The sequence below is a fragment of the Chiloscyllium punctatum genome, chromosome 4, assembly GCF_047496795.1.
Source record: "Chiloscyllium punctatum isolate Juve2018m chromosome 4, sChiPun1.3, whole genome shotgun sequence".
In the NCBI taxonomy this organism is placed as follows: Eukaryota; Metazoa; Chordata; class Chondrichthyes; order Orectolobiformes; family Hemiscylliidae; genus Chiloscyllium; species Chiloscyllium punctatum.
Window position 1 is genome coordinate 37,396,713 of NC_092742.1, and position 22,534 is coordinate 37,419,246.

Consider the following 22,534-nt stretch of genomic DNA (forward strand, 5'->3'; position numbering starts at 1 on the left):
GAACAAGTGACATAAATCATCCAATTTTAAGTGACAAAGAAACCTCAAACACAAATGCTATTTCTCTCCCACCCCTCATGGAGGTTAAATGGTTTATTACAGAAAACAACACTTGCAAACAAAATAAAATGTGAGCATAGTCTTAACTAAAGATTTGATAGTTCCTTCCTATGACATTTTGTTTTATTGGACAAAGCCAAGAAACTTTTAAAGCCTTACAAAATGAAGTGACCTACCCCTCTATTATTCAATGCTCTGATGCATATTGAGAATATTGAGAAATTCTGCAAACTGTGTACATACTCAGATGTGTTTAAAAGCCATCACCAACAAAGCCTGAATGACCAAACTTGAGAGATGCTGAAGTAAAAGTAAAAACCTTAATGAATGTATTAAAAGATAGGCATTGAACAGTAGAGAATTTTGAGAGTAATTTTATCAGTGTTGTGAAATATACTATTTTTGAACATTAGGAATTTCAGGTACTGAAGGAAATAGTAATACATTGTGACAAATGTGTAAATATTTAGATAGTTATCTTCAATGTTAAAGATTAACATAAACATTGTTTAGGGTAAAGACTTTGGGATAGATATCTAATGCAAGGTTTTTAAATCTAAAATGTGCTTATCCCTACGTCAGGCATCCAGGATTTTGGTTTTTCTTAAATTAATTTATTACAACTAATTGGCTCATTTGTTATATTATCAATTATAACTGAAAATGTAAGACTAAATCAATTGAATTCAATGGCATGGGGCTGGTAACAAAAAGAAAATGAACAGCATGCAAGCAAAAAAATGAATAGGTAGAAAAACCAGAAAAAAGTGAACAAAACAAATTACTACTATTTTGTGAAAATAATTTGGAAGCAATTTCACACTATTAGTTTCTCCACCAAATCCAAGCTTTCACTAGGTGCAAATGTATAATTAATTGTTTAAAACAAAGAATGAAATTAGTTATAAATAGTAACCTGTAGGTAATTGTATGTTTGAAATATTTTAAATACTGTTCACCTATGCTCACGTTTTGAACTCCCATAGCCTCACTATTCGGTGAGGAAAATAGAGTTAGCAAGTGACAGTTCTCAGCAAACAACTTTATCGTCAAATTGCAATAAAATTTGCCCTCTGCTGGTTTGTCAATGTAAAATGTGTAACAATCAAATCCTACTTTTTTTGTAGACTAAATGGCTTTTGTTTTAAGTATAAGCATCCTGAATCAAACATTTCCTTCTTAACATTTCCTAAGGCAATTTTCCTAAAAAATTAAAACATTCATAGCTTGTTTATACAAGATCACATGCATAATAAATCTTTAAAATACACTAAATTTTCAAGTCATCCTGTAATTTGTAACTTGCAAAAGAATCAAGAACGAGAGGGGCAAGTAAATTGCAAAAGAAACAATTTATTTTCTAGAGTAAGTAATTAGGCCTTGGAATGCACTCCCTGGAAGTATGGTCGAGACAGGCATTTAAGAAGGCAATAGAAGATTATTTGAATAGAAACTATGCAGGGTTGTGGGGAAAAGGAAGGAAAATGACACTTAGGCAAAAAGCTCATTTGAAGAGCTGGTGCTGACATGATGGGTTGAACGGCCTCCACCTTCTTAATAAGGAAGGGAAATCAAGGGTTACGGGGCAAGGGCTGGACATAAGGAATGTTGGATCAACCATGGTCTTGTTGAATCACTGAGCAGGCTCAAGAGGCCAAAACCTCACAATTCTAAGATGCTGCAGTATATTTTGAGTGCGCTTTTCAAAATTGATATAATCATTCCAGAACTTGGAAGCTCGATCGTATCATTTATTCAAGCTGATGAATATTTCTGTAAGTGTCATAAAAAAAGCATTTTACGAAGTGACTTTACATATATACTGGCACACGCAAATTTAGTCAAGGTAAATGCAAACAGGAAAATGTTAAAACTATAGCTTTGCTTATTTCTGGAAAAAAAACCCATAAAATGTCACATATTGAAAAGATGCTTCAGCCAAATTATGCAAAGATTTATTTTATGCAACACAGTGGTATTTGTATTTAAATCAGCAGTTACAAAACATGGCTACTTATTTTTCAGGAAGCAATCAAAAATATTTCATCATCTCTACAGAGATGTCTTTCACATAATATGTAACAGATGGGTGGGTTACAACAGGATGCTCTACAATATCAAATTCTTCTAGCATTACTCAAAGTGACAGAATTCCAAGTTACAAAACATTATAAGCCACATTTGTAAACCCATAATTAATGTACAGGTCATATTCCATTTGATGTAAAGAGAACACCAAGAAAGAATACAGCATATGTTGACTTCAATGTACAAAACCATGCACTCAGATAATCTTCACAAAGTAAAACCCTGTACATTTAAGAATATGATGTGATCTACATAATTTATATATACACAAAAATGTTTCACAGATTGTCCTTCATACTCCCATGATTGAATATACTACCCTGTAAAGGAAACAAACTACCATTTGTCATAAACTCATTTTTTTCTAATTACTGAATCAAGTGGAAGTCAATAAAATTAGGCCAGTAAGGAAGCTTTAAAAGAAACATTATGGACACTGAGCTGAAATCCTTCTCTTTTAAACTTTGTAAACTCAACTCACTTAGCAGCAGTTTTCCAATTCATAGATTATGATTGAAGTGCTTTACTGCAAAATTATATTACACAAAAGTATGTTACAGTGAAGATCACACAAAAGCCAGTTGTGTGCAGACTCTCTCACTTACATCAAATAGTTATCAGTGCTAAAATACTCAAACTTAAACCTAAGCTAAAAGTAATTCAAAAATAACAATAGGTCTAACAGCTAAAAGTAGATAAATGAACTGAATAAACTTACATTATTTTGAGTAATCACATAACATTTAAGTTTTAATAATTGTAATTGAGTGTAATTAAACTATACACATAGTTTTTACAAAGTTGATAGTCATGCCTAACTGAACAGGTCTATTGAAAAACAAACAGGATTGGTTTATTTCATAACATTACATGTATTTTCATTACTTCTGTAAACCATGATACATTATAAGCCTAAAAAAGGATTTTTCACCTATTTACACACTAGAAAATTAATTCTAACAAAAAACTTCCACTTGCACCAGTTCAACCTCACATTCACTCGTTCTGCTTGCATATTTTCATTTCCTCCTACTATAAATATAGCAGTCATCATTACATATCTATTAAAGGTAAAATACTTCCACACTATAGCTTAAAACTGATCATGCACCAAATACAGAGTTTCATGATGTTTATGCCAAGATATTATTGTTTATAATGTTCAGCTGGAGGAAATGGTTAAAAGTTAAATTTGGGTGCAAATTAAAGTGAAAAACTGCACTAAGATAGGTTTCACTTATGCTGTATTGAACTATATTCTTCATTAAAATGAAGCACAATGCCTATTTTAAAATAATTAAAAATATCAGAGGTAAAATATTTAACTTCACCTTTAAAAATTTGGTGCTCCATTTGTGAACATCGCACTTTTTTTCATGCGAATTGACTTTCTCCTCCTCAACTCAAGGGGTAGAAAAACGTTTCCTTCATTTAAAACAATTCTACAATCAGTTATTACAAAATAACAGTATTATAAATACAAGCTTAAATCAGCCTAGAACTTCTCAGAAAGTGAATGAGCACTTTGTAGACAAAGATATATTGTGTAATTGTTTGCACCATTAACATCCGTTGCTGTCTGAGCAGATTCAGCATGGTAGTAATATCCAGAGTCTGGAATTAAAAAAAAGAAAATATCATTTACTATGTCATACATGGAGCTAAAGAACTTGGGGAAATGAACAGTGATGTCTTGAAAAGGTGGAGCTGGAGGTTTTAAAACACAAAAGGTAGATAAATCCCCAGGACCTGATTAGGTGTTTCCCAGAATTTTGTGGGAAGCTAGGGAAGAGATTGTTGGGTCCCTTGCTGAGATATTTGCATTATTGCAGCCACAGGTGAGGTGGTGGAAGACTGAAAGGTTGGCTAATTTGGTGCCATTATTTAAGAAAGGCTGTAAGGAAAATCCAGGGAATTGTAGATGGGTGAGCTTAACACCAGTGCTAGGGAAGCTGTTGGAGGGGACTCTGAGGGACAGGATTTACATGCATTTGGAATGGCAAAGACTGATTTGGGATAGTCAACAAGGAAATCATATCGCATTAATGGGATTGAGCTGTTTGAAAAAGTGACAAAGATTGAAGGAGGCAGAGCAGTAGTTGTTGTCTATGTGGTCTTCAGCAAGGCGCTCAACAAGGTTTCATGTGGTAGATTGGTTAGTAAGATTGGATTATGTGGAATCCAGGGAAAGCTTGCCAATTGGATACAAAATTGGCTCAAAAGTAGGAAACAGAAGGTGATGATAGAGGGTTGCTTTTCAGATTGGAGGCCGGTGTCCAGACATGTGCCATAAGAATTGGTGTACGGTCCATTGCTTTTCGTAATTTACATAAATGATTTGGATGTGAATATACGAAGTATGGATAGTAAGTTTATAGATGACACCAAAATTGGTGGTGCAATGGACAGTGAAGAACAGTACCTCACAGTACAACGGGACCTTGGTCAGATAGGCCAACGGGCTGAGTGGCAGATGGAATTTAACTTCGATAAATGGGAGATCATGCATTTTGGTAAAGCACATCAGGCAGGACTTATACACTTAGTGATAAGGTCTTGGAGAGTGTTGCCGAACAAAGAAACCTAGGAGTGCAAGAGCAGGTAGATGGGAGGTGAAGGTGGCATTTAGGAGTTGGGATGTCATATTGTAGCTGTACAGGACATTGGTTAGGCCACTTTTGGAATACTCTGTTCAATTCTGTACAGTGCGCTGTAACTCTAACTCTAAGACATACTGGGCGCATTGTGTAAGGTTTGAGCAGAAAACTAGCCCGAAACCTCTATGAGGTCACCTCTCGGCCTCCGACACTCCAGGGAAAATAACCCGAGCCTATTTAGTCTCTCCCTATAGGTCCAAAACCTTCTATCCTGACAACATACTTGTAAATCTTTTCTGCACCCTCTCAAGTTTAATAACATCTTTCCTATAGCAGGGAGACTAGAATTGAACAGTGTATTCCAAAAGTGGTCTAACCAATGTCCTGTACAGCTACAATATGACATCCCAAATTCTATAATCCATACAATGACGAATAAGGCCAGTGTACCAAATGCATTGTTCTTGTCTATTGTAACTCCAACCTGCACCCCTCGGTCTCAGCAACACTCCCCAGGACAGTACCATTAAGTGTATAAGTTCTGCCTTGAGGGAAAAAAAAGTTGTTTCTCATGCGAAATCATGCAAGCTCTTGAAGACAGAATCTGCACAATCCTTAGCGTTGCGAGGTTTTATTTTCAAATAGTCCTATGAAGCAACTCGAACATTTTATCATGTTAAAGCTGAACAAAATAAGTGATTACTTTTGTGTTTAATGGGTGCATTTAAAATACATATATAGGAGAAACAGATTACAAAAAAATGCAACCATAATGAGGAGATTTACACCTACAGTATAAAAAGGTGAACTTGATAAGCAAAAATGAGAGCTAATAAGGGAACAGGCCATATTATACATGGACAACAGGGTGAGCAACGATCATGAATTAGTTAATTTAATATTCATTGAATGATATTGACTTAAATCAACATAACAATTTAATCTGATGTGCTGTTTCTAAAAAAAAGTGAGATTTACAAACTCAGGTTAGAAATTTAAATGATGTAAATTTTAGGGATGAGCCACAAACTGCAGGAAACTAGGCTGAACTGATGGGTAAACCTACAGATTAATAGCACACATGCAGTTAAGCAATAAGGTAGCAGAAAAGATCAAGTTAAAAGGCTTATTAAAACAGAAAAGGAAATTCGGCAAAAAGCAAGAGCTATGAAGAAAATTATCAGTGAGAGACAAGAAAAATACAAAAGAACGAACATTTTGAAAAAAGCTTCAAGGGTTATCAAGCTGAAAATAATATTTTTCATAAATACATTAAGGGAAACAATTGTAGAGGGGAATTGTGGTCTTTGAACAGAAACAGACAAGACTTATGGGTGGTGAAGAAATAATAGCCCTGTTAAATGGGTATTTTGCATCTATGCTCACTTTGGAAAGAGACACATAATTTGCACTCTGTAGCTTCCAGTATTAAGTCAAAAGGGGGAACTTCATAGATTCAATGAAATTGCAGTTCATCATTTTCTTCAATACTCTGCAGAGTCACAAACTGTGCCTTCAGATTTATAAATTGTAAATTACTTAAGTGATGGGAGACTGGGAGAAAGCAAGTAAACACATATCTGTTGTTTTATCAGTTGTGCAGAGGTTGCTTGAATTTATCAGAATCATATGACATAGCAAGTTTAACAAATAGGATAATCTTACTGCATTGTGCTCCAGGCAGCCAATCATAATTTCTGATAAAATCACAACACCAGTCCTTCCTACACCAGCGCTGCAGTGTATAAGTAAAGGCATATCCGGATTTTTACTGTCTGCTGTACTATTGGTGTGACGACGCACTGACTCAATTTCATCCAAATATGCTGTAAAAGCAATAAGAAATTTAAAAAGGGGTCATTATTAAAGAAACATTTTTTGCAATACAGTCAAAATGCCTTAGCATAAACATTTTGTTTTAAACTTAAAATGACAAGTGCTGCCAATCAGAATTCAATGAAACTCACATCGGAATCCTTTGATATCTTCTGGACAGCCATTTTCTGGCCAATCTGTATACTGCAAGTGCCACACTGTTCTCTCTTGCCCATTCAACAGATGTTTAATTTTTAACCCAGTGGTTGCATAACAACCAGAGTCTGTTCGAAATCTTGTAGTAATTTTGAATCTTCCATACGTGACAGAGTTATTCCTAGAGCCTAATCGAGGCCAATACCGAAAACTTTTCTCTCTCCCTCCCTCCTGTAATGTTATTACAACAAAGAGCTTGATTAACACTAAACATAAAATTCTATAATTGGAATGCATACTCCAAGTACTTGTATTGTGAACAAAACTTTAGAAGTCACTTTACAGAATATAATTTTCTTAAACGTGTGAAGTACAAACTGGTGAATAAAAAGACATATAATTTTCCTAAATATCTTTGAGAAGTTAAATGAGATTACCCTGCACTCTCTTTCCTCAATTGAAAAACAATACCCCTCCATGTGGAGCAACATTGGGAGGAAGCACGGAGGGTGGTAAGGGCACAAAATGTACTCTGGGTGGGGGATTTCAATGTCCACAACCAAGAGTTGCTCAGCAGCAGCATTTCTGATTGAGCTGGTCAGGTCCAAAGGACATAGCTGCTAGATTGCATCTACAGCAGGTGGTGAGAGAATCAACAAGAGGGAAAAACATATTTGACCTCATCCTCACTAATATGGCAGCTGCAGGTACATCTCTCTCGTACAGTATCAGTAAGGGTGACCACCAAGATAGCTCCTGTGGAAACAACCTTCCATCTTCACACTGAAAACATCCTCTATCATACTGTGTGGTACTATCAGCAAACTAAAAAGGGACAGACTACAAAGCGATATTAGCGAGTTTTGAGAAGAATTGTTGCTCTAGTTGAGGTTCTGGATGTAGGTTTGCTCGCTGAGCTGGAAGGTTCGGTTTCAGACGCTTTGTCACCATACTAGGTAACATCATCAGTAAGCCTCCGGATGAAGCACTGGTGCTATGACTTGCTTTTTATTCATGCGTTTAGGTTTCCTTAAGTTAGTGACTTTACTTCCTGTTCTTTTGCTCAGGGTAAATGGGATCCAAGTCAATGTGTTTGTTGATAGAGTTCTGGTTGGAGTGCCATGCTTCTAGGAATTCTCGTGCCTGTCTTTGTTTGGCTTGTCCAAGAATGCATGCATTGTCCCTGTCAAAGTGGTGCCCTTCCTCATCCGTATGTAAGGATACTAGTGAGAGTGGGTCATGTCTTTTTGTGTCAAGTTGATGTTCATATATCATGGTAGCTAGTTTTCTGCCTGTTTGTCCAACATAATGTTTGTTACAGTTCTTGCAAGGTATTTTGTAAATGACATTAGTTTTTCTTGTTGTCTGTATAGGGTCTTTCAAGTTCATTAGCTGCTGTTTTAGCACGTTGGTGAGTTTGTGGGCCACAAAACAAATTACAGGAAACTTTCAAGACCATTAATAATACCCTTACTGGCATAAAATTCACTAAAGAGGAGGAAAAACAACAACAAACTGCCATTCCTAGATGTGGCAGTAAAGCGAACAGACAATGGGGAACTTGAAACCAGTGTCTGCAGGAAAAGAACACATACGGACCAAATACTGAATTACAGAAGTAATCATCGCAATATCCACAACTGAAGCTGAATTAGAACATTATTGCAATGAGCCACCACACACTGCAGCGCAGAGGAACTACGCAAAGCAGAGGAAAATCACCTTTACAGTGTATTCAAAAAGAATGGGTAACCAATGAACACAGTCCACCAATTGCTCAGCAACAAACCCAAACAAGCAGACAAAACACGTCCAGAAACCCTAGCCACTCTCCCCTACACCACAGATCTTGGAAATGACTGCCAGACCTCTTGGCACCGTGGTAGCCCACAAAACCACCAACACACTAAAACTAATGAACTATACCTGATGTCACCTAGTATGGGATAATGAACTTGAAAGACCCTATACAGACAACAAGCAAAACTAATGTCATTTACAAAATACCTTGCAAGAACCGTAACAAACATTACATTGGGCAAACAGGCAGAAAACTAGCCAACAGGATACATAAACATCAACTAGGCACAAAAAGACATGACCCACTCTCACTAGTAACCTTACATATGGATGAGGAAGGACACCACTTCGACCGGGACAACACATCAATCCTCGGACAAGCCAAACATAGACACGTGCAAGAGGTCCTAGAAGCATGGCACTCCAACAGGAACTCTATCAACAAACACATTGACTTGGATCCCATTTACCACCCCCGAGAGAAATAAAACCAGGAAATGACAGCACCACAGAAATCTACACTACCGATCCAAGGAAAACGAAACACAAAAAACAGGCCATAATGCCAGTGCTTCATCCGGAGGCTCACCTGATGATGTTACCTAGTATGGTGACAAAATGTCTGAAACCGAACCTTTCAGCCCAACAAGCAAACCTACATCCAGAGCTTCAAAGAGATGTAGCAACTCAAGATTTGGCATCCATGAGGTAGTGACTGCCATCAACAGTGGCAGTGTCATACTCCAAAACAACGTGCAACCTTGTGTCCCAGCATATTCCCCAAAGAACCATTCCGCATTTAGAAATAGATTGCTGTCCCTTCACGGTCATTGGGTGGCAATCCTAGAATTCCCTCCCTAACAGCATTGTGGGTCTACTGACAGCGTATGGACTGCAGTTTTTTTAAAAAGGAAGCTCACCACCTCCTTCTCAAGGGCAACTAGGGATGGACAATAAATACTAGCCTGCCAGGTATGCAAAAGAAATTTAAAAACTCATTATCTCCACAACTTAAGAGTTATTTTTGGGGCTGGATCTTCCCTTTAGAAGTAGGAAATAGGAATCAGGAATGCTTTTGTGCCCTGATATTGCCCACAGTGGTCAGTGATTCAGTGGACTTTCACAGATTCTCCTTTAGCATGGCAATGGAGATATGTTCCTAGTCTAATTAAGGATGGTGGACAGGTCTCAAAGCTACAGGGTAAAAGGCCTTCATGCTAGGAAGGTGCAACAGTCTGCAAGAGATAGCGTTTCGAATTGGAAGTTTCCTCTCACCAACCTTTCTAAACTTGATAAACGAAAATTATACAATCAAGCCAGTACTATAGGCGATTATGGTTGAAATGACATATACACTAAGCTGCCCTCGCAGGCAGTGACCTCTACAGCTCTCCGAAGAGCTGCCACTAGCTGCTCATTTCCAAGCATCCAAATGTACCAGCTAAAGCAAAACTGAACGCCAAGGAATTTTTGTTCTATCTGAACAAACCTAGTCAGTTACACATTGCTTGCCCAAACTTGTCTCTGCGAAAGGTGGTGGTGGTGGTGGTAAAAATAGCATGGGAAAAACAGCACATCAACTAATTTCAGTGTTTTGGAGCACCAAATACCTCATTCTGCTTCCTCCCCATACCACCTCCCCACCAAAGAGCCTGGAAATCCAGCTCATTCCATCAGCAGTAATATACTATGTTCATGAGTACTGCAAGCATGCACAAATTCATTTTTAAAATTCCAGAGACCATATCGTCCAAGAATAATATTCAAGTTGAAGTGTGATTGAAGTATGGATTCTGGCATGATCAAGGAAAAATGAAACCAAGCTTTCACTTAGAATGTTTAGCTCTATTTTGACATCTTATGATTTTTTATTACAAAAGCTCAACAAATACATAGAAAATATAGATAATAAATCATCTTAAAGCAAATTAGGGAATACCTCTTCTATTGTAACCATGGCAATGATGGCAACCCCTTGCTCCCACACCATTTGCCAAAAATCAAGGCAAGTGGTCTGGAGTGGTCCTTGCGTGGCAATGTAATTCCATTCCTTGCCTTCCACTATTATCTGTAAAGAAAAGGAGAAAGGTATTGACGAACATGGTAAAGCGAACAAAGAGTTGTTTATTTCAAATATTGGTAAATGGAATTTTCAGAATTGCCATACTTGTAACTTTTCACAAACCAAAACAATTATTAAGCAAACCTAAATACCTTAATATGCGATGCATTTATGTAACCAGTATTGTTCTCTTTTGTAGGCACTAACTCCACTCTATTATCATCATAGGGAATAACATCAGCAAATCGATTTCTTTCTGCATTTTCAGGTAGTAATGCTATGGTACATTCTGCTGTTGGGTGTTTCTTTGGAACTTTTTCATATTCTGTAAACACCATTTTTTGTTCTAGACGCTGCTCCAAAATTTTGCACTAAAATACAAAGCACATTTACAAGAGCCATTTTATTTTAGATTGAACCTGCTGAAGCAGTCATGTAATAAACAGATTTCCAAAGTACACTTCACCATCGAAAACATCTTTTTCATTGTGTTTTGTAAGCAATTTGCAAGAATTTTGCCTTTGCTAATTTTCTTCTTTCTCTAACAGGATTACAAACAAAATACAGGAGTGAATGTAAACACAGTTGCAGCAACCAATGAAGAATTAAAACCTATGGAGACCTCAAGCAAACTGTAATAATTATAATACTATTGGTTAGTTCAGATCTTTATCGAAGGCAGAGCAACTTAATCAAGCTATTTTATCCAGTTAAATAATTAGCATTTGTTTCTTACAGTCACTCATTTTTAAAAAAAGTCAGCTTTCTATTTCGGCCATGACAGCCCTCTATCGCACTGGTCTAAGAGGCATCTTTAAGACTTGAAGTTTTATATTTGTATTACTGCAAACAAATATCCTTTTCTAGAAATTTCAGTTTAATGCAACTTCTTTTTAGAATCCTACAGAAATTACCTTTCATGAGAATAATTTTTTTAAAAACCCAACAATAAAAAGTACAAACTAATATATACATGACTTGAATATGAACACAGGAGGTGTGATTAGTACATTTGTAGATGACACTAAAATTAGAGATGCCATGGACAGCAAAGGTTACTTCCGGTTACAACGGAATCTTGATCAGGTTGGGCAAAAGTGGTGGTGAGGAGTGGTTGATGAATTTAATTTAGATAAATAGGAGGTGCTGCACTTTGGAAAGGCAAATCAAGGACAGGACTTAATACACTTAACAATAACATCCTAGGGAGTGCTGCTGAACAAAGAGACATTGGAGAGCAGGTTCGTAGTTCCTTGAAGTGGAGTCTAAGGTAGACAGGATAGCAAAAGGGGCATTTGGTATACTTTCCTTTATTGGTCAGAGCATTGAGGATAGGAGCTGGGAGGTCATTTTGTGGCTGGACAGAATTATAGTTCAGCTACTTTTGGAGTATTGTATGTAATTCTGGTCTTTCTCCAATAAGGAGGATGTTGTGAAACTTGAAAAGGTTCAGAAAAGATTTACAAAGATGTTGCCAGGGTTGGAGGTTTTGAGCTATAGGGAGAGGCTGAATAGGCTGGGGCTCTTTCCCCTGAAGCAAAGGCTGATGGGTGATTTTATAAGAACTTTATAAAATCACGAGGGGCATGGATAGGTAAATAGGCAAGGTATTCCCCCTAGGGTCCAACCTAGAGGTGAGAGCGGAAAGTTATAGAAGGGACCCAAAGGGGCAATTTTTCCATGCATAGGGTAGCCCATGAGCTGCCTGACAAAGTTATGCAGGCTGCTATGATTACAATATTTAAAAGGAATAGGAAAGGTTTAGAGGATATCTGGGCCAAATGCTGGCAAGTGGAACTAGTCTTATATTAGATATCTAGTTGGCATGGTCGAGTTGGACCAAAGGGTTTGTTTCGTTACTGTAGATCTTTATGACTCTATAAGGTGCATCCAGAGCCTAATTTTTGATGTGATAAATATTTCAATAACCAAAAGCTAAGGCATGGCTCTCGCTAAATTACGAATGTAAAGATTTAAAGAAACCATTAATTTCTTCCAATAAAAATTCTTCCTCCTAAAATACAGCTTCACTTTAAATTCGGAAGAATAAAGTTTTAAGCTAAAAAGCCATATATAAAAATAACTGGAAAGATTTTGAAACAAAATCATAAGTGCTGGTAAAGCTCATCTGGACTAGCAGCATCTGTGGAAAGAAACCAGTGTTAACATTTCAGGTCAACTGATCCTTCCTCAGAACCGCTCTAAGAATGGTTCAGTGGGCCCAAAACATTAACTCAGATTTCTCTCCACAGATGTATCAGACTTGCTGAGTTTTTCCAGCAATTTGTTTTTGTTTCCAATTTCCAGCATCCAGCGGTCTTTGTTTTTATTTGTGAAAATTCTGAAATCATTTGAGAGATTTTGGAAGTAGTTGCATAATTAAAACTCTTTTCCCATTGTTTTATATTTGTTTGCAATAACATTGTTGCCCTTTATCAATAGTTAATTATAAAATGGAATTAACCAGAGGTAGCTCCTGATGGGTCAGTAGTAATTAAACCTTAAATATTAACCACATATGACATGGCAGTAGTAGTATACTATGACTTCAGCATGCTTGGATAAGGTACAAGGAGAAAAAGAAATTGCAATTCTTTTCACCTGTTCATGGGAGATGGGCATCCTGGGCTAGGCTAATACTTATAGTCCGTGCCTTAACTGCCATTGAGCTGTTGGTGAGCAATGCTTTACAGTGCTGTTGAAAAGGGAATTCCAGATATTTGCATCATGACAGCGAAGGGACGGCAATTTAGTTCTAAGTCAGGAGGGAATGTGGCTATCTGAGAAAGATAACCTTTTTAAAACCTTGTCATATAATTTTTATTTTAGTGGATACTTGTACATGCTTTCATTGAAATATGGATGAGAAAGACCTTTTAAATATTCATTTACAACAGCATTTTTAACAATGAAAATATGCTTGAAATATCTACAAGTAAAATAACCTTAAGTTTTATTTTAAAATTCCTAAAGCTGAACCAGCGTGTTACTACTTTGTGAGGATTAATAAGCCTCACTGCTTCACGTCTATTCACAGATGCACAGTTCCAACATGTAGTGCGAATAGGAATGGGGAATTCTGGGTAATTTCCCTGCAGAAATGTGAAGCTCAATTGTACTACTCATGCCCACAGACAAAATCTCAGTAATTTATTATATTTTGCAATTATCATTTCACTAATTCAATTGTAATTCTTGGTATGAAGAGTTTCAACAAACATTAGGTCTTTAACAGTTCAGTCTTCAAACAGTAACACTGTATATAAATAATGTAAATGATATTAAATCATACTCTATCATCATGTGATGTCTTGATAGGCTCAACTTTAATAACTTCAGGTAAAGGTTTTTGAAATGGTGTCAATCCATTTAATTCTGCCAGTTTCAGTGGTCCAATTTTCCTAATATCTGATATACGAGTTCCTTTTCTTATATCCTTCAAAACATAAGAACAATTTTAAAAATACAAAATACATTAGTTAACAGCTGTAACAATCAAGAACACATTTGCTTTCTGTGTACAAAATCTGCATGATAAGATTCTGCAGAGCCAGAAAGGCTCTGTATAATGAACCATTAATTAAATACAACAGCATATAATTAAAAATAACCCTCAAACAGTTGTTCCACAGGTCAAATGCAAGAGGATAGAACAATTCAAATGAACAAAGCAAATATCTCTAAAATGGTCAAAGACCAAAGACAGTTTTCCAAAAACCAATCTGCTGCATAACCATAAAGAAGACACCTTCATAATAAACTGTTTACAATTCTTTCACATTCCCCACTTCTCACCAAGATAGATAGCACAACGTCAAGAATGTTTTTCTGAAGAAAGCATGATAATGGCAGATTTGAAAGAGAACAGCATCCAAGGTGAGAGAAAAACTAATATCACTTAACAGATGCCAGAAAAGGAAGCTCGAGCATCACAGTTTAAGATTTATACAAGATGAATTCAGAGGAGGCAGAAATGAAGCTGGAAGAAAAACTTGAAAAAACATTTGGGGAAATATTATAGAGAGTGAGAGAAAGCGTACAAGCAAGATACAGACTGCGCAAACGAGATATACAGCGCATGGAGACTGGACCTAGAGGAAGTTAATCCAGTGAGCCAAAGACAATAGGAGAAACAGCAGAGACAATTTTTAGAACAAAACAGTTCAACAATTCTTTGCATTCACCATTAGAGATGGGGATGGAGATGGCAGGAACAGGGTGATTTACGAGAAGGGTTTGAATGAAGGAGAAATCTCATTTTATTTTTGCCTTCCTGGATGGGTTTGAATAGGGTGCTGTTTCAGCAAAGGACGGTAGAACTGGATACGGCCTTAAATGACCTAGCCAAATCTGGTGATGGATCATTAAACAAGTTGTCTACTAAAGACATTCAAATCTGTGTCACATAGACTTAAAAGTTTGAAGGTAGGACATATATCAAAGCAAGAGCTGAGAGAGATACGTGCAATGCATTACTGGAAACAATGCCAAATATAGCACAGATGCTGGAAATCTGAAATAAAAACAAAGTGCTGGAGAAATTCAGCAGGACTAGCAGCATCTCACAGACAGAGAATCAGTTAACTGGAGTCTCACAGGACTTTTCTGCCAGAGAATTTCAGTAATTATATACTTTGTTTTGTCAGTTTTTGCAAGCCTAGAACAACAATAAAGCAGCATTCCATGTACCCGGTTATTGGCATTTAGAAGCAACAGTTCAGCTATATCAAAGTGTTAGTTCAAATGGGTGGCATAAGGGGAGTCACACTGCATAAGTGAGCAGGGTCAAACAATGGTGGAACAGGATCTGGACATCAGGCCACATGACTCTGTATGGTTTCTGAAATGCAACTCTTTGGTGAACATTACATCTTTGCTGGGAATGTATTGGCCATGTTCAATGATATATTTAATTAGGATAGTAGATGCAGCTTTAAACTAAATATGGGTAGACAACACTTTATCCAAAAAGCTCCAAAATCCGAAGGTTTTTTTAAAATGAAGTGAAGTGTTTATCTCACTAACAAGATTGTTTGACGTGCAAACAGTTAACTCCACACCCACTCGACGTATGTCACTCAGATGTGGTGTGGGGGGCCATGGCTGAGCACTGGCAGGCCTCAATTCTGTCTCAGGGTCCATAGTACTCACTGAGCCTGCTGATCGGTAAGATTTTTAAAAATTTCACCATTGAACTGTCACATTCCGAAATTCGAAAAATTCCTAATTCCGAAAACCAGCTGGACAGAGTGTTTCTGATAAAGTATGTGTACCTTTGGTAGGGGGCGAGGGATCAAGTTTTGGAAATATATGATGATTGAACAGAGAAAACAGGGCAAGCTAAAAATAAGCAATGATGGTCAAAACATGTTAGTTTAGGACAGAACATGCAAACCTAAGAATGCAACAGCAGTTAGGAATAGAGGTAAGGAAAATAGTAAAAAAGACAAAATCTCACAGCTTTGTATCTAAATGCACAGCATTTGTAACAAAACTGAAAAAGTGACAGCATAAATAGAAAAATACAAATGATCTGGTGACCATTTTAAAGACATGGCTGTAAGGTTTTAAAGACTGAGAGGGTTCATAACAGTTAAAGAGGATAGGAAGCTAAGAAAAAGTAACACTTATACAATAAAGAGATTATCTTAGATCTCTAGATCACCATGCAGAATCAAACTGGGTAAGCGCAAAATAGAAAAGGTAAGAAGGTACTGGTGGGCATTGTATGTACGGCCCCTAATAGTAACCACATGTTACAACAGGGTACACAGCAAAAAAAAAGGGGACTTGCGAAAATGTAACTGCAAAAATCATGGATAATTTTAATTCATGTTGGGGGGAGTGATGATGTAATGAGGCCAGCCAGGTGGTTCGCAGAATAAGTTGCCTGATTGGGGCTGTTAGCCTGGTCCATTTGGGGAGCCCTGACTGACAGACATGACTTGGATGAGGAGGTGAGGGGTGGGTTAGTGAATTTGCAGATGACACAAAAGGTTGGAGGTGCCGTTGAAAGTATCAAGGGCTATTGAAGGCTGCGGTGTGACATAGACAGGATGCAAAGCTGGGCTGAGAAATGGCAGATGGAGTTCAACCTGGATAAATGTGAAGTGATGCATTTTGGAAGGTCAAACTCAAATGCTGAATATAGGATTGAAGACAGGATTCTTGACAGTGTGGAGGAACACAAGGATCTTGGTGTTCAAGTACATAGATCCCTCAAAGTAGCCATCCAAGTGGATAGGGTTGTTAAGAAAAAATATGGTATTTTGGCTTTCATTAACAGAGGATCAAGTTTAAGAGCCGCGAGGTTTTGCTATAGTTCTACAAGTCCCTGGTGAGACCACACTTGAAATATTGCATCCAGTTCTGGTCACCCTACTATAGGAAAGATACGGAAGCTTTGGAGAGGGTGCAAAGGTTTGCCAGGATGCTGCCTGGACTGGAGGGCTTGCCTTATGAAGAGAGATGGACTAAGCTCAGATTTTTCTCTCTGGAGAGAAGGAGGAAGAGAGGTGATCAAAGTATACAAGGTAATGAGAGACATGGAGAGAGTTGTCAATGCAATGAATGCGCTGCCAGCAGTGGTGGTGGAAGCAGAGTCATTTAAGCGACTGTTGGATATGCACATGAATTGAGGGGTGCGTAGGTTAGGTTATTAGGATTAATTCTCGGCATAACACCGTGGGCCAACGGGCCTGTTCTGTGCTGCACTTTTCTATGTTCTATATCAACAGGAGTGAGAGAGGCTCTGTTCACACTGGTAAGCTGGCTCTGAGGAAGGCAGACCAGTGTCAACTACTATGCACATGTAAATAAAGGATGACTTGGTGATGGGATACCGGCTTTTGATGAGCTATTTCAGGTGACTGAACTTAAAGAGTAAAGTTCTGGTGATTCTGGCTAAAATCCCACCATGGCAAATAATGAATTTTGAATTCAATAAATAATAATGTAATGGTGATCATGTAACCATTGTTAATTGTTATACAGACTGGTCATGAGAGAATTCTTAGATCCCATGAATAAAAATGCAAGAATTTGCTGATGCCATAAAGATGGGTTGAAAATTAAGTTGTGAAGAGGTTGTAAGTAGCCTGCAAAGGGGTAAAGATAGGTTGAGCAAATGGGCAAAAAATTTGGCAGTTGGAATACAATGCCAGAAAAATGTGAACTTGTTCACTTTGACAGGAAATATAGAGAAAACAATGTCATTTAAATGGAGAATGATTGTAGAATGGAGGTAGAGAGTTCAAGGTGTCATAGTACATGAATCACAAAATCAACTTTTAGATACAGCACGAGATTAGAAATATTGCTATTTATCAGGAGAAATGGAAATAAAAATAGCCACATTTTGCTCCAGTTGTAGAGCATTGGTGAAAACACATCTGGAGTACTGTGTAGTTTTGGCATCATTGGCTAAGAAAGGATTAAATTCAAAGCAGTACAAAGAAGGGTTTACTCTAGTTCATTCCATTGATATCTGGGATGGGACGGACTATGATTTGAGAACAGGTTGTAAGGCTGGGCCTAACATCCAGAAGAGGAGACTATCTTATTGAGATACAGGATCCTAACAGAATCTGCCAAAGCAAATGCTGAAAGAATGTCTCCCTTATGGGATGACATGAAATGATGGGACTCAAATTAAAAGTAAGTGATCTTCTAAGAGGTGAGGAGAACTAAGATACACAAAGTAGATGGACAAGACAAGATAGATGATCGGATAGATAAATAAAACAGATTTGTGACTAACAAGGGAGTCGAAGGTTATCAGAAGATGGAGTGCGAGAAATTGGGCCTACATTTCAAAGGCAGCTGAATGGCCTATTCTTGCTCCTAATATGTAGTAATGTATATACAACGAGCATTAGCGGATAGTCCAAAGCTAGCCTGGAATAAATTGGAGGCAGAAAAGCTTTGGAGCTTGGTGACATGGACTATACTGACAGTAGAACAGTTATAGGAGAAATGGAGGACTGCAGATGCTGGAGATCAGTCAAAATATGTGGTGCTAGTAAACGTACAGCCAATCAGGCAGCATCTGAGGAGCAGGAGAGATGATGTTGCGAGCTGGAGCTCTTCATCAGGGAAGAGCTGATGAAGAGTTCATGTTCGAAATATTGACTCTCCTGCTCCTCAGATGCTGCCTGATTGGCTGTGCTTTTCCATCACCACACATTACGACAGTAGCACTGTTATTCTTCAGATGTCCTTGCAATGAATTGCAAGACTATGCAACCTTCTAATGGTGCACCTGGAGCTTGCATTAGCACATAGGAATGTCAAAACTCACAAATATAACTGATGACAAAATGACAGATGCTTGTTGGACTATCCAGCCTGCCTTTTTCAACTTTCATCTCAATTATGAAATATGCATCCAAACCAATAAAACATTTTTGTCACTTGCTATATCCTACTGCTTCTTCAGCTCAGGCAAAATAAACCTGGCAGAGTAATCCTTTCTCATGCGCCTTCTTAAATTAAGGACAGCATTACAGATTTGTTAAAAAAATGTTCGTATTTGATTATTCTAAATACATTTTTGAAGTAATGGAAGTTAGATGAAGGAAATGCCATAGATGCAGTCTAAAAGTGTTATTAAGTAATTCATTTTGAAAACTATGACATTACAGAATAATCAACAAAATTCAGGCTTACGGAAGAGGGTCACTGTCAACTTGGATAAAGTAAAACTGATTTAAGGACAGAAACCAGTGATTTGTAATAAATTAATGCTTTTCAAATTGAAAGATGACAGATAGCAGAGCTCCCCAAGCATCAGCACTGGGATCACTACATTTGTTATATATAAATGACTTGGATACTGGAATACAGAGTGCAAGTTAAAAATTTCAGATGATACTAAACTTGAAGGTTTAGGAAGATAAAACTGATTGCAACAGGGCATAAGCTTTTGGATGTAGGTTTGCTCACTGAGCTGGAAGGTTCATTTGCTACCCTACTAGATAACATCTTCAGTGGGCCTCAGGCGAAGCAATGCTAAAACTTTCTGCTTTCTATTGATATGTTTGGATTTCTTTGGGTTGGTGATGTTATTTCCTGTGGTGAAGTCACTTCTTGTTTCTTTTCTCAGGGGGTGGTAGATGGGGTCTAACTCGATGTGTTTGTTGATAGAGTTCCGGTTGGAATGCCATGCTTCTAGAAATTCTCATGTGTGTCTTGGTTTGGCTTGTCAGAGGATGGATGTGTTAGCCCAGTCGAAGTTGTGTCCTTCCTCATCCGTATGTGATAAGCTAGCATAATGGTTAAACAAGTAGCAGCTAGAAATTAATACTGAGAATTTAGTGGCAATTCATGTTAGCAGAAGAGTTAGAAAGAGGCAATCACTTATTGGCACAGATCTAGAGAGTTATACAGGGACAGAGGGCCCTGTGTAATCTCTGAAGTCTCAGGACATATTGAAAGATTAATCAATCAAGTATATGTACTTGGGCTCCTTAAATAGAAGTTGTGCTGAATCTGTATAAGGATCTAGTTACGCAACTGCAAACATAAGCTGGGGAAATGTGGCTTTTTTTTGAAGCAAATGAAGTTGAGGGAGAATTGATAGATGTGTTCAAATTGTGACAGGTTGAGATAACTGGGCAGGGCGACATGGTGGCTCAGTGGTGAGCACTGCTGTCTCACAGCACTAGGGACCCAAGTTCAATTCCCACCTTGAGTGACTGTTTGTGTGCAGTTTGCACATTCTGCCAGTGTCTGTGTGGGTTTCCTCCCACAATCCAAAGATGTGCAGGTCAGGTGAATTGGTCATGCTAAATTGCCCATAGTGTTAGGTGTACGAGTCAGAGGAATGGGTCTGAATGGGTTACTGTTGGGAGGGTCGGTGTGGACTGGTTGGGCCAAATGGCCTGTTTCTATACTGCTGGGAATCTAATTTAATCATCTACTTTAAATTATTCAAATGAAAAGCTGTTCCCATTTAGTTGATAGTACAAGGATGAGTGGACACAGATTCAAGATTTTGTACATGAGATACAAACAAGGATGTGAGGAAGAACCATTTTGCGCAGCGACTGTTAATAAACTGAATTCCTCAATATGTCGATGGCAGAAGCACAGATAATAGGCACTTGAGAAAAATAAATTTGCAAGATAATGGGGATAATGCAAGAGGAATAGGATTGACTGGACTGTTTTACAAAGAATCAAATGTGGACTTAAATGATCCAAGTGGCTTCCTATGACTTAAATAAGCCAATACAAGACCTTTAATTAAATAAATGTTGTATAATGGTTGTACAGCATGTAAGAAATATATTTACAGCTAAGATAAAGAACTAGTGTTAAATTACTCACCCCAAGTGGTGGGAGAGCTTCCATAGCATATAATTTACTAGAAAGCACTTCAGACATTGGTCTCTTCTTTGAAGACTCTCTTCTTATCTGGATTCTTCCGACTGTATTGAGATCAGACTCAGACACAAATGGCAGAAACCGTGTTGTTTCTGTTACCTCCCGTTCTTGTGCTCGCTTTTCTGAACTGGGCTGTCTTCCAAGAGTAGGTGCAGAACTATACAGATAATCTGCCAATGGTTCATTAATCAATTGATTTAACTTGGCTGACGTTTGAGACGTATGCTCAATGCACCTTGCATCATATTCCTCATCCTCTTCACTACTGTGAATCAGCATAGTTGCATCTGAGAAAGATCGCCCATGATGATAACATTTGTCCTCGTGAACTTCAGTCTCTCCGGGTTTTGTTTGCTCAAAATAAACATTTGGTTGTGAATTTGCAGAGGTTATTTTTTCTGAGTTTGTTTCATTGTTTGGTGTGGACACAGTTCTTTCTTTTAGTTTCCAACTCTCAAAATTGTGCATAAGTCCAGCAATCTCAATACTGTTACGTTTATGAATATTTGTATGTAATCTGGCAGAAGTTAAGGGCTCACTGACTTCTTGTAGTGAATGTGCAACAGGCAAACTATCTTCCTGAAAAGTTTGTACAGAGTGATGCACACGCCTCGTAATCAGATCTGGATTGCTGCTACTAACATATAGGTGGCGGGAAAGGTCAGGTGTACTATTTGCAGGTCTTGGATAAGGGTAGGGTGGAGGAGGCCTGTACACTTGAGTTTTCAGCATGTTTGCAGCATTGTAATCCTGAGCATGTAATTGAACATTGGTCAATTCTGGCACACTAACAGCCCCAACAACTGGGCGTCGCTCAGTTAAAGTTATATATGGAGATGGACTATGGAAACTATAGTTCAAATGAAAAGGATACTGATACATATTTTGTGAATTGAACTGAGCATGTTCTCTGATTTCTGGTTGGCTATAAACAAGTGGATCTGGTCTACTGTAGGCATAAGAATTGCCTATGTTAAGATTTCTCATTGAATGGCTTTGCCTTTCATTTTGAATCATTCCACGATTTAGCTGCCTCATAACAGTCTCGTAATCTGGAGTTGGCCTATAGGAGGGTGGAATAATTGCACTGTGTCTGTTAGTTGGGATGTAATCTCCTCTTATTACATCACTTCCAGTCATGCTAGGATTTGAAGACATAGGAGATGCTTGCATAAAGTGCTGTGGGTTATTTAAAGAGCTTGTGCTGTGTGCACTATAGATACTGCCATTTCGGATTCGACCACTGTATTCATATGGCGCTCTATCCAAACTGGTCTGCGATCGATAGAAGCTGTTTTGATTATTCATGTAGACATTGTCTGAAATTAAGTGAAGGGTACAGAGAATGAACAGCTGAACCATACAGATTTAATGTTGATCTAAAATCTACACACAAGTTAGCTTAACAGTGAAATCTGCTGAATCAATAGAAAAACAAAAACTAGGATAAATAGGCCAGTCAGCCCTTCAAGCCCGCTTTGCCATTCATTATTACCATCATGGCTGATCATCCAACTCAATAGCCTTTTACCGCTTTTCCCTCTGATTCCTTTAATCCCAAGTGCTAGAT

At 37.8% G+C, this 22,534-nt stretch overlaps 1 protein-coding gene across 5 annotated transcripts in view; it reads right to left on the reverse strand.

The window, feature by feature from the left end:
• Nucleotides 1-1,797: 1,797 nt before the first annotated feature.
• ptpn21 (protein tyrosine phosphatase non-receptor type 21) overlaps nt 1,798-22,534 on the reverse strand; it is an 82,139-nt gene continuing 61,402 nt past the window's right edge. For 4 of the 5 annotated variants that reach the window (XM_072568415.1, XM_072568413.1, XM_072568414.1 and 1 more), the window contains exons 13-19: nt 20,908-22,283; nt 13,871-14,014; nt 10,731-10,949; nt 10,456-10,584; nt 6,713-6,947; nt 6,411-6,571; nt 1,798-3,762 (exon numbers count right to left, since the gene is read on the reverse strand). In XM_072568415.1, the coding sequence (XP_072424516.1) occupies nt 3,634-3,762; nt 6,411-6,571; nt 6,713-6,947; nt 10,456-10,584; nt 10,731-10,949; nt 13,871-14,014; nt 20,908-22,283 (2,393 nt within the window). In that variant the 3' untranslated portion in view covers nt 1,798-3,633. The remainder of the gene's footprint in view (nt 3,763-6,410; nt 6,572-6,712; nt 6,948-10,455; nt 10,585-10,730; nt 10,950-13,870; nt 14,015-20,907; nt 22,284-22,534) is intronic. The other variant, XR_011960430.1, reaches the window with a different exon arrangement.